This window comes from Globicephala melas, chromosome 7 (assembly GCF_963455315.2).
Source record: "Globicephala melas chromosome 7, mGloMel1.2, whole genome shotgun sequence".
Classification (NCBI taxonomy): Eukaryota; Metazoa; Chordata; class Mammalia; order Artiodactyla; family Delphinidae; genus Globicephala; species Globicephala melas.
In genome coordinates this window covers 34,910,063-34,923,007 of record NC_083320.1, presented here as the reverse complement: position 1 = coordinate 34,923,007, position 12,945 = coordinate 34,910,063, and the positions used below count along the sequence as shown (strand labels likewise).

General features: G+C 43.1%; 1 protein-coding gene across 8 annotated transcripts in view; it reads left to right on the top strand.

Annotated features, from left to right (window-relative positions):
* Positions 1-12,945, top strand: part of SPATS2L (spermatogenesis associated serine rich 2 like) — a 163,631-nt gene that overhangs the window by 138,842 nt on the left and 11,844 nt on the right. For all 8 annotated transcript variants that reach the window (XM_060302088.2, XM_030855301.3, XM_030855293.3 and 5 more), the window contains one exon: positions 10,474-10,532. In XM_060302088.2, coding sequence (XP_060158071.1) covers positions 10,474-10,532 — 59 coding nt within the window. The remainder of the gene's footprint in view (positions 1-10,473; positions 10,533-12,945) is intronic.

Here is a 12,945-nt window from a genome sequence, read left to right as displayed (position 1 = left end):
GCTCTGAATATGGTTGAGCTTCTTAACTTCTACTCAGCTACAAAACAGGTGTACTGCTGTCACTTTCTAGGGCTTTTGTGAAGATTCATGGACAAGATATGCACTTCTCAGATTATTCTAGAAAATCTCTTGCCTGGCCCATGATAGAAGTTCAGTCTAGGCTGGTTCTCTTCTCTTCCAGATAAGCATTTAGTAAATGTCTTTCCCTCTCTACCAAGACACCGGGAGGAAGTTAATCTGTTCCACCTTTCTGTTTATCTAGTTACACAGTAGATGCCAGCTGTAAGATATGGGTATTTCTTCACAGCTTTTTACTGTTTACTGCCTGGTGAAGAGAGGAGTAAGGCAAAGGGACCCCTGATTCTGAATGGCCACAGTTGTCACCACATCAGCCCTCTTTCCCCTTTCCCGTCTTGCCATGCCTTCTCTCTACCTTCCTTTCCCCTCTCTCCATTCATCCACCCAATAGAGCCCAGGGGCTAGTGGGTGAAGACAGAAACAAGTGTGTAATGCACGATGGCAAATACTGCAATGGAGCTAGGAGTGGAGGAGGGGAAATCAACACTGGCTGGCTGGTTAGGGAAGGGTCCACCGCAGAGGTGACATTTGAGCTGGTCTTTGAAGGGAGACTAGGGATTTGTCAGCCTGAGACAGGAGAAAGGATTCCATGCAGAAGAAACAACACAAGGAACCAGAAATAAGAGAGACCACAGCGTGCTCTAGGAGGAGTGCGTTCCCTGGGTCTCACTCCATCAATAAATAAATTTTGAGCACATCCCTCTCAAACCAGAAAATTTATTTACAAATCATATATGTGTGCTGTGGTTAATCTGTATACTAAAGATTAGGAAAGTCTACTTTTTAGAATAAAAAGTAAGTACATGGGACTTCCCTGGTGGTCCAGTGATTAAGACTCTGCACTCCCAATGCAGGGGGCACAGGTTCGATCCCTGGTCAGGGAACTAAGATCCCCCATGCCGCATGGCGCAGCCAAAAGAAAAAATAAGTAAGTACATACAGTTTACTGTTTTCTTTGTTGCCTCCATTTGGGAAGCCACTGGCTAGGTCAGGTCCTAAAGAGGAGGGGTAGCAAGTGAGCCTAGAGATGCTGGCTGACGAGAGCCTTTCGGCCCAAACCAGGAAGTCCACATTCTCTCCCCTCCCCTCTTCACGGGAGAGCTAAGGAATTCAGGAGACCCCAGGAGGCCAGAGCAGTGGAGGCTGAGCCTGGCTGCCTTGGGTTGGAAGCGGGCCGGCATTTCTATGACTTTCTGTGCCACATCAGTCTCCTCTAGTTTCTGTTCCTGAGTTCTTCGGGTTCAGTCACCATGTTGGCTTCTGCATAGATGCCCCACGTCACCTAGAATTGGAGGGAAAGGCGACAGTGTTCAGAGTGGTTGGCTCTATGTTGGGTATGAAGCAAAGAGAGATTTTGCCTTGTTTTATTTTGAAATTTGTTTTATTTTATCCTGCTTTCTACATTTCCCAGTTTTTTTTTTAATGAGCATGTAAAATGAAGTAAATGGAGAAGAATGTTACTTCCTTCATTGGGACCCTTGTGCTATAGGACAGTCAACACCCACAGATGGAAGTTTGCTTTCTTTTCCGCATATGTAGTTTGGTTGTTTTTTATTTTTTTAAAAAGGAGATGGTGGTAAGTCATATCACTTTTATAGCTATAGAAACTGAAATACAGGTAAGTTACTTTCCCTGAAGAGTGATCTCCATGGAGAGAAACAAAACTAAAAAGTAATCAGCAAAGATAAGAAATTAGAGGTATACAAGGAATACAGATTTTTCAGGTGAACATGTGACGTTGTGGGATTTGTAGAATTTGCAGGATTTTGTAACTCTGATGTCATTTTTTAAATTCCAAGAAGAAAAAGGAATCCCTGTCTGTGTTTGTTTGTTTTTTCAATTAACTGTGTCATCTGTGAGGAACTCCAGGATTTTACAAGTGTTGGGAGTTAGTCCTTATGCTACATTTGTTCGTGTCTCATTCCAGAAACACACCTCGGACAGTGTGATGACATATTCATTAACTGTAATTTAAATCATTGTTGAATTCCAATATAAAATATGCAGACTAAGAGATATTAACATTAACAAGTTATATTACCTCTGATTAAAGAAATAGAAAGAAAATGGGCTCAACCTGATTGGCCAATTGAGTGCACTTGCCACATTCACTGGCAGAGGGGTGTAACTCTGCTGTATATGTTAACAGTGATTCATGCTTAGAGACACTCTTTGACCCTGAGAGTCATGATTACTAGGCAGCTTCAAAGAGTTGTGTCCCAACCCCAGCTGACAGGCTGTAGTAGACATGTATATTGGGTTTTATATGTTTATCACATAATGCTATGGAATTCAAGAAATCTTTAGATCAATTTGTCAATCACTGCTGCATTCAGAAAAAGAATTCCAATTATAAGAAGAATGCAGGTTGTTGTGAAACCGAAATGCAAAAGTGTACAGAGTAGAAGGTAATGGACCCAGGAATCCCAATAAAAAAAATAAATGAGCATAGCCAGCTACTTGATAATGAGCCTGAGGTAAATTGGCAAGTGGAGTTGGGTAGGAGAGATATTTCTGGGGTAGACTTGGGAGGACTTGATCACGTGGGAAGTGAAGGAAGGGGAGCCGTGAAAACTGGTGAGTGGTAAGAGCAGTAACCAGCAGACAGGTGTAGGAGTGGGGACAGGATGGACGTGCAGGGGAGGAAGAATATTTTCCCTCTGCCCTTCCGGGTTCTTGGCTGAGACCCTGTAATAAAAGACAGGTTAACCAGAGAGAAGCAAACAGAAGTTTATTAACATGTACGCCTCATGTACACATGGGAGAGACCCAGGGAAATATGAAGAACTCCCCAAGGTGGCCTGGAATTCAGCATTAAATACCATCTTCATAGGGAAAAGGGGAGAGGGGGTGTAGGCCTCAGAGGGGAGAGTGAATGACTTTTAGGAAAGATGAATGGGTCCTTAGAAGAACAGGTGGAGGTATGGTAGCTTGTGACAAAGTCTGCCGAGTGTGGTGTCCATTCTCTAGTCTCCCCTCCTGTGATGAAAGTCAACATCCTCCCTGGCTGGTGAAACTCCCGGGGAGGGAATTTATGACAACTGAGCTCCTTTTGGACGATCTGTCTTTAAGCAGAAAAGGGGAGTTTGGAGAAAGCCTGTCCCTGCGTTTGCTGTTTTTCACGTGCCCACAGCTCACAATGAGCCATATTTGGGGTGGCATATTCTGCTAGTCCTCAGGGAGCAGAACAGAGAAAGGAGGAACGGGGAATTGACAGCCATGCAAGAGCAGGGGCACCATTTGTAGGCACCTGTCGTGTTAGGGCTGCCTGTCCTTCTGACCCTAAGAATAGAGAACCATACACAGTCTTGATGTCTTTGTGCCTGTCATGCCAGGGACACCTTTGTTGACAGCAACAATAGTTGAGAAATGGGTGGGCCGAAACCCCATTGGACTAGAAATGGTACCCATGGTAACAGCAGAGTACACCCCAAGTATATAAAGGGAGTTTTTCTGCCCTCCGCCTGGTGGGCACAGTCCTCTCAGCCAGGGCAAGGGACGTAGAGGCCTAAACTCCTGGGCAGTATGGGTGGCCTCTTCCATCAGTACCAGCTCCCAGCTCAGGATCCACAGAGCGGCCCCTGGGTGCTACTAGGCTGCCAGGCGCTCAGTTGGCATTCCTCCCGTGGGCACAGTTCTTACTCCTGGTGCAGCAGGTAAGGAGCAGAGCCCGCAGTGGGGGAAAATGTTTGTACATTACCCTCTCTCTTTAGTGAAAGAAACAGAAATTCTTGAAACAGGAAGTCTGGCTTTACGGCTTATCACTCAGTCGCATGCTTTAAACTGTTTGTTACGGGCCAGGAGGGCTGAAACATCCCCTTAGCGTTCGGTAGGATCCTTCCTCCCCGGCACCCTCCACAGTGTCCTCCTCTCTAACGGGCCGGCGGTCTGGAGGCTCTGCGCCACAATCACCCTGCCGGCCAGCGCGGGGCTCTGTCTGCTTCCTGAGGCTCTCCACCTGCTTTGTTCTGCTTGGCAAGCGAGGAGTTAAGGAAGCTCCGCACCGAAGCCCTTCGTCCACCAGAAGGTCCTGAAGCAAAATTGTCTGGGATCAGATAGTCGCAGGCCGTTTCTCTCACGATGGCCTCCCTGAGGCCAGCCCAGGAAGATGAAATGCAGCCCAGTTTTAACTCTCTAACATCTGACTCTGGCTGCTGTGGCAGGTTGATCTCGTTCAACTCCTGCTGAAATCCTACTTTCATTTCTCAGTATCCGCCAGAAGCGTCAGCTCTCCAGCTTCTCACCCACTGACAGTCCTGTGGCCGCTGCCCATCACGGCGTCTTTATTTATGAAGCGCACCAGACTTGGCGTGGCTCCTTCGAGCTGCCAGATGAAGCCGTTTTGTCTCTCAGTGTCTTGTCTCCACATTTAAAGGAGAGTCTTTCACAGAGCAGAAAATGATCAATCTATTCCTGCTCAAGTGCCTTTCTGGTTCTTTTTACTATTGTTATGATTAGGCCTCTATAGAAGGGAATCAAGACAGTGGAAACATTTTTATAAAATGACACTTTATCTCTGTGATTAACAATATAATAAACCATAAAGGCTCTGCCATGGTCATCTGCCTCTCCTGACACCTTATTGCTTTAATAATAAAAGCTTTTTTATGGCAAGAGAATAAAATTTTACTATCCAGGCAGTTTAGATAAAATGAGAAGATGTGTTTTTGGAAGGATAAAGGGCACATCTGAAACATGTGAGGTCAGCCTGGGTTTTATGGGAGCTCAGTTTATGTAGAACACGTCTGATGTGTCTTCAGTCTGGTGCCCTCCTGAGGACTTTATCCAGCCATTTAGAGAACTTTCAGTGGTCAGCAAAAAGCCGATTAAAGAGTTCTGTGTTTCTATCAAGTACGGAGGATCACCGTGGAAAAGCAAAAATGCCCCAAACCTGAATTGCAGATGATTCGTGGGGGAAAGTACAAACTTCAGTAATTTATTACCATCCCAATTTACAAACAGAATCATTAACTATGTGTCTTGATTCTGAGCCAAACCCTGTGTGGTTTAGTGAATATCGTTGTACTTTTATTCATAAGCTTATGTCTCAAATGATTAGATTCTGTCAGTGACAAAAGTTATATAAATTTTTGCATAAAGATGATTTATATGCAAGCACTACAGTTAACCAATTAAGGGGTTTCATTATTGTTATGCCATAGAAAAATAAATATGCTATCTTCCCTTCCGTTCATCACTGTCAAGCAGTTTTTGCCGAGCAGCCCACCGTAGTCGAAGAGCATAACGTTGAACAGAAGTTTTCTAAAACTCCATCAGAGCTTCTCTGAAGAAGGGATGATTAAGCAGAGACCTGAAGGAAGCCTCAAAGTGAAGGAGATGAAGAAAGGCAGGGCTCGGAGGAGAGCTGTCCTCTAGCAGTGGGAAGGGCATGTGCCAAGGCCCTGTGGTGAGGGGGAATTAGAGCTCATACCTCCTGGGGTGTTGGGAAACTTCGGTGAGATCATTCCAGTGGGGCACCGGTGCTCTCCCTGATGGCCTCGCACAGGAAGCACTCAGGTGTTCGTTACAAGCAGCTCTCATTTTGAGGCTGTCTACACAGTGGTATCTCGAAAGCCTGCATGTGACCTTTCTGCTTCTCCAGTAGGAATGGGGACAGTGACACTGCCTGTGGTTTTTCTGTGAGTCATCTCCTCCCTCTGTGCCATTCCTCCCTCCTGCCCTCCGTATCTGCTAACTCCCTACTGGGTTTTGCCCAGCACCCTCCTCTTTTATCCAGCCTGCAGAGTTGTTCTGTATCAGGCAGCACTTCGGTGCGTATCTCTGTCCTGGGGTCTCTAAGAAGATTCAGTGGGACTTGTAAATGGCACTGATGAAGTTACTCAGGAAGCTGGGTGTGGCCCCCAGCACTGCGGGCATTTAGAAGGTGTGAGACACAGGGAATTCCCTGGCGGACCAGTGGTTAGGACTGCGCTCTCACTGCTGAGGACACAGGTTCGATCCTTGGTCAGGGAACTAAGATCTCACAAGCCCCGCGGTGCGGCCCAAAAAGGTGTTAGGCGCGGCCTTTCCTCTTGGACCTTCCTTTGGTCTGGCTCTCAGCTTGCTGTGATGCTGGGTCCTCACTGTCTGACAGCCTGCCAGAGGACCGGCTGGCCTCCGCTACTTCATCCTCTTCATCTTCCACATCCTCTTCTCTTAATATTCCCTCCCACAAGCCTGCTGCCTTGAAAGGAAAAAAAAAATCCAGTGAAACTCTGAGGTGCACCTTATTGAGACTCTCATGGGAGGTCCTGGGGCACTGCCTCGAGCTAGCACCTTGATGCTGGTTTGCATCCAGTTCATGGGTCCTGAGCAGGGTCCTGACTCAGCAGAGATCCCTTGGATTGCTTTTATGCATGAGTTTTGAAAGCAATCACACATAGCAGTGCTTGAATTACTAAGATGCTTGAGGACAGTCTTTTGCCGAAATACCCAGAGGAATGGAAGCATGGTTTGATGCCAGCTTCAGAGGCTTTTCACATCCTCCAGTGGGCATTAAGCAGATTAACAGTTGATTGTGTAGAGCCTTCATCCCTCCTGTTGCTAGCCCAGGAGGCCTAAACTAACCATTGTGTGAATATCCACAATGTTTAATGTGTTAGACCTGGGGGTACGGATTGCACCCCAAATGTCCATCTTGTAAACTCTCTGGGCACATAATTATATCAACAAGTTTAATCAACAAAAATGCACTATAATCTTATAGCTGGTAAAGAAATGAGCAAAGGCCCCTTCCTACACCATCCTTCTCATCCAACACACACAGAGGCTGCAGGGTCCGTGGCCCTGTTTGGGGACTGAGGGCGTGGGGACTACATGAGGCTGTCTTGGCACTCTCACTGCGGTCTACCCCCTCCTGCCCCCTGAAGTCTAAAGGTACCGCATCTTGTATCACGTGCATGTATTTGCTTTGGTTGTGCACCTTGCATGCTCTCAAATCCTGGAGACTAATTACAGCCTTCTGGTTGTTGGAGGGGGGGGAAATCCTAACTTCCTCCTCCTGCCATCATCATTTTCTTCCCTCTCCACCTGTTTTGCGCCATTTCCCCAGCAAGTTCGGCAGGTCCTTTCACCCTCTTCCTCTCAGCTCACCCCAAAGAATGGAGGCTCCACAAGGATGGCAGGAATCTTTTTTTTTTTTTTAATCCACAGCTGTATTCCCAGCTCCACCCTCGCCTGGCACGTGGCAGGCACTCAACCAATATTTGTCCAGTGGATGAATGTTTTGTCAGTCTCTCCAGAGACTGGAGTCTTCTAGTGCTCTTTGTGACATATTCTGTACCGTCACCCCACACGTGTGCAAGCCGGCTTCACTCCATTGATTAAGAGAATGGAGCAAGTCTCACCTTACCCGTAGCCCATAAGTCAGTGGAGTCCCAGCCCCTTGGACTCCCGTTTCATGTCCGCCAGAAGTCAAAAGACCTCTCTAAGATTTGTGCCGGTTCAGGGATGCGGGTGAGGCCCAACATTCTTAATGCTCACTCTACCTTCAGGCTGTTGCTCTTCCCATTTCTCAGCCCTGCACTGACCCAGACGTGAAACCCAGCCCACTTCCTGTGTGTGTGTGTGTGTGTGTGTGTGTGTGTGTGTGTGTGCGCGCGCGCGCGCACCCACACATATTCAGACCATTCACACCAAGCGTGGTGAAGGTCTGGACATCCCAAGCAAGGCTCACATCACACGCCTTACAGTGGATATCGCACAGTAGCGTATGTGGTCCTCCCGCTTCTGCAAGCTCCTTTGCTTACCCCACTACTGGTGATTTCTCCCAGCCTCTTCACCCTACACAGCTCCCAGCGTTCTCGCTGACTCTCTCTCTTTTCACCTCCTTTTCTTTAGGGAATAAACATTCAAAACATTTTCTCAGGTAGAATAGCTTAGCCATGTTGTTATAATTTGGACTCCTGACTCCAAATCTCTAGGTTCTCCACCTTATCTCCCTACCAGCTTATCCATTAGCCTTGTTTTTCTAAACTAACATAGAACTGCCCTCTCCAATCGCTTGTGGCTACATTTGTGAACTTGACAGGAAAGCTAAGTATACCTCATAATCACAGGAGCACAAGCCTATTGACTTAACTCAGCATTTCGTACAATTAACGAATATATGCTGGTTTATGAATAGATGATCTCTGGAAAGAAACACAAGAAGCTGGTGACAGTGGAGACCTCCAGGGAGGGGGACTGAGTAAACTGGGACAGAGTTTGGATAAAGACTTCCTTCTCGCCGTACACCTTTCTGTATCGTGTATTTCCTGTGTTTAAAACACACTGACATCATATGTGTTTAATGTCAATAAATAAGGTACAATTCTCTTGATACGCTAGTTACACCAAAGTGGTTATAGCCAGTGACCTAAAACCACATGCGTCATGGGGAGAGCTGATGTCTATGCCTGATGGATTAGGCTTCGAGCCCAGTTCTGGAGAGTTTGCCGTTCCTTGTCCACGTCAGCTCTTTCCATTAGGATTTCCTGGTTGGAAAGAGCCAAGCTCTTCAACACACAGTCCTTACTGTCCACGTGTTTAGGTTACATCATTTGGATGAGGAGACCCAAACTCCTAGAGATACATCCCAGGAGCCGCTTCGTACCTTGACAAATACTACAAAATATTTCCTCTTAAGGGGAAATAGATTTTCAACACACTTTAAATTTTAAGAATACATCTGATGGAGAAAAAAATGTACATCTGTTGGAACAATCTGAGTAGTAATAAATAAGGATGTTTTAAGGATAATAATTGCAGTGTATTGAAGCACATTAAATGTGAGTTCACAATTAAACTATACAAACAAGCCAAAAAAAATCTCATTGGTTACTTTTGGAGGAACCAACTATCGTTTTGAAAACTGATAAATAAAAAGAGAGAACCAAGCATTTACCCTGCCTATGCAAACTGTACTTCATGATAACCAAATAGTTGATCAAGGAAAATTTCTCTTTATGGAAGTTTTCAGTAAATAAACCAAGGAGTGAGAGAATTTGAATATCCTCATTTCTCAAATCCTCTTGATCTAGGCAGTGATCACCAACAACTGCTAATATCATAAAAAATAGAGATGTTCTTTGTATTTCCTGTACATTTATTTTGAGATGTATAAAGTTGAGTACCTTCAGGTTTAATTTTTTTTCAGGAGCAGTATTTATAAGTGTGTCCTGTCATGTGTCTGCTGATGGAAGTACATAACATAATTTCTCCTGAAATAAAAAACAAATCTGAATTTAATCAAATTTCTGTATCTCATAACGAATTTATAGAAAATATAAAGGAATGGGTTACATAATACCATGGCCGTGGAGTCAGCAAAATTCAGACCTTGGACAACTCTACAAAGGGAGGAAAAAGAAGAAAGAGAGATGGGAGGGAATGTATAGATTAAAACAGATTTAAGAGACAGTCAACAAATTGTCACGAACAGACCTTATTTAGATCCGGGTTCAAACAAACTGTTTAAAAAAATTGTATGGGGCAATTAGGAAATTTTGAATATTGAGTAGATATCTGATAACATTAAATTCTTGTTCATGTTTTTAGGTATTATAGTAATACTATGGTTATATTCCCCAAAAGTCCTTATCTTTGAGATACCTATATTGAAATATTATGGTTGAAGTGAAAATTTTTAAAATCTGGCATCTGTGCTTATTTACACATAAAAATCTATGAAAGGATACATAAGGGATTTGTGATGATGTGTTGATACTGCAAGGGGAGCGAAGAGTCAGGATGGGAGAGAAATGAACTTTTGGACAGAAAATTATTACTTTTGCAGGTAATACCTTTTCAAAGGACTAACCAAAAATATATTAAATATAATGGAAAAAAGTTAATTTAACCTTGAAAGGCTTATCTGGGGGAATGAGAAGGCATAGACTCATTATAGAGCATGTGGATGGATTGACCCAGAACCGTATTTCTCAAAGTGGGTCCTAGGACCCTCTGCATCAGCATTGGGCCCACCTCTCTCCCTCCCAGCCCAAATCTGGGAGAGTGAAGCAGAGACATTTGAGAATTACAGGCCTTGATAACCTGAGTGCCACCTTTTAAATACTTATTATATTGTTTTGGAACTTCAGAAATTCATAGGGCAAAAATACTCCCAAATTGAAATTCAAAGCAGTGCAATTCTGAAAGTCTGAAAAGGCTTTTTTTTTTAGATTTGCTGACAATGATTTAATCAGCAGATGTCACTATGTAACACTGGGAGCATCCCTTCCATGTTGCCTCATTTTTGGAAAGGCAGAGTCTGCTGCTGGCAATGTAACATAGAAATATTTATGGTAATCTTGTATTTTGTTTAATGAAAATAATTTTTCTTTTACTTCCAGTGCTTATTAAAAGTTTATCTTTGATTAAGCATTCTTTGCTTTTGTTTTTGTTTTTTTCCCCCAGCATCATTGACAAAGAAGTTTCATTAATGGCAGAAATGGATAAAGTTAAAGAAGAAGCCAGTAAGTAGACACATGGTTGTTTGATTAGGAGCCTCCCAATCAGAAGTAGTCCATAGGTCAGATTGCCAATGATGCAGATTCTGAGTGGGGTCCAAAAGGATGGAGTAGTAGCACCCACTGAGCGGAGGGCAGAATAGGCATGCAGCAAAGAATAGGTGCCAGTTGAGTTTATTTAAAGTCCAGGGAGACTTTTGTGCCTACAGAGGACTACTTATAGTTAATTGGGTTTAAAATGACATTGAATGCAGTATTAAATCTTAAAACATAATTTTTTATGCCTTCGCACCCTACAAATCTTGCTATACTACTTATACAATCCTTTTCACTTGTTCTTTCAACTAACTCAAGTTTACCAAATTAAGTTCCCCTAAAAAGTGTGTTCTATTTGAAAGTTACTTCAATTTCCCTTAACATTTTGAATTACATTTGTAAATTTAATATATCTTATTTTTTTCAAACCCTTCGGATACCTGACAAGGCGAACTCACAAACCTAACCAGCAAAGTATTCCAAGCTCTTAAGCAACTCCTATAAGATTAATAATTCAAACTTAGAGATGTACTAAATGAAGTTCTCTTAAAACGCTCCAATTCTGTTTACAAACTCAGCCAAATTCGCTAACACCTGCCAACTTAACACCTCAGAAGAAAATCAGTTACGTGTTTGAAATCACAAGCGAGATTGTGTAATATACAGAATACTCTATATTTAAATAATGAACACACGCAGGCAATCTTGATCACTGCAAAACTTTTTCTGAATTTAACACAAAATATTAGTACTCTGGGTTTGATTTATCTTACTATTTTTATACCTATTTCTAAGCCTTTCCACTGCTGTAAAGTTAACCCAACAGCCATTAGGGTGGATTTGCCATCTCAAATAGGCTGAGGTTCATGGGTTGGAAATTTCAACTGAGACAAGATTGCTCAGTCAGATTCAACGCAAGTGTACATGCTGACCCCTCTTTTATTTTTAAATTCATTTGCTATGTTAATGGGAGCCCTAAGACCATTTTTTTTTCTTTTTTTTCCCCTAAGACCATATTTTTCGGCTGGGATTTAGTTTTACAATCCGTATCTCCTAGGCATTTTAAATTCTTCATCCTTACCCAAATATTATCTCATAAATTGGATACATGGCAGTCTGCACCCCCAGCCAGGTTTCAGTTAAATTCCTTTACTTTTGACTTCAGTGCTTTCCTTTTAACAGTGAAGGATCAGACCAGATCCTTCATTCTTTTAATATTTTTCTTGCCTGGCCCTTGGCCATAAATTCAGTAGTTATTTTATGGAAAATAGCTATCATTATTTTTGTTAGACAATTTTTCCAAATAATTTTAAACAACATTTTAGAATCTAAAATACAGCAGGTTTTATTAAATAAAACTAAATGTGATCCAGGGTTAAGCTGTGGAATATATAGATAGTTACACAATTCCTTTGACTGTGAAATTATTTTATTTTATTGACATTTGTTGATTTCTTCAGTAGCAGTAGATTACCCCATGACTTGGGATCTTCCCTGTTTCTCAGGTACAGCTTATTTTCCCTTTTCAGTTTCATATCCTAACGATAAAAATGGAACAGCCAACACAAACACAAATGTTTCTCTAGCACCAAACAGAAAGTTACCAGCACATCACTTTCTCAGAGTTTAACAGAGGGCCTGAGATTTCAAGTGCTCATTCTTCCTTCTTGGGACAGTAGTATTCAGTCCCAAGACCTGTGGAATTTGGGCATCTCTGGAGAGCATCCCCATTTTTAAAACTCATTCAATCAGTAAACATTGACTGTGTGCTTCCTTGTGTGCTAAGCACTGGCAGAGAGAGGGACAGACGAGCAAACAGATGAATCTGGGACCTGCACTCATGGAGCTTTCAGGCTAGCTGAAACGGCTAGCTTGATTGACAGGGTTCCCCTAACTTCAGGAATCGGTCCTGGTTTAGAACTGCCCAGCGCCCTGGGGAAACCAATTTGCTTACCTTGGAGGTGAACAGAAATGAAATCAAATCCAGGTTCCACCTATTTACTGGCTGTGTGACATTGAACTATTTTGTGAATTTCTAAAGTCAGGCTCCTAATCAGAAAATAGGGCATAAGAAGAGTGTCTATATCAAATAGTTACTAGCACAGTGCCTGACACGGTGTGTATAAAAAGAGAAAAGCTCATCTTAGTAGAGAGGTTAGTCCAACCCCTCAGAAAACAGAGGTCAGGGGGGTTATGCAGCCTCTCTCAGGTGACACACCTATGTCAACCATAAGTCTTCTCCATCGATAGAAAGAACCATTGAATTTCTCCCCACAAAGTGCTGAACTGTCTTTGCAACCACCATTTTGAGCTTCCTTATCTATGGTCTCAAGAGTATTTTCCACGTTTTCCATTTCCTGCACATGATATAAACCATATTTCC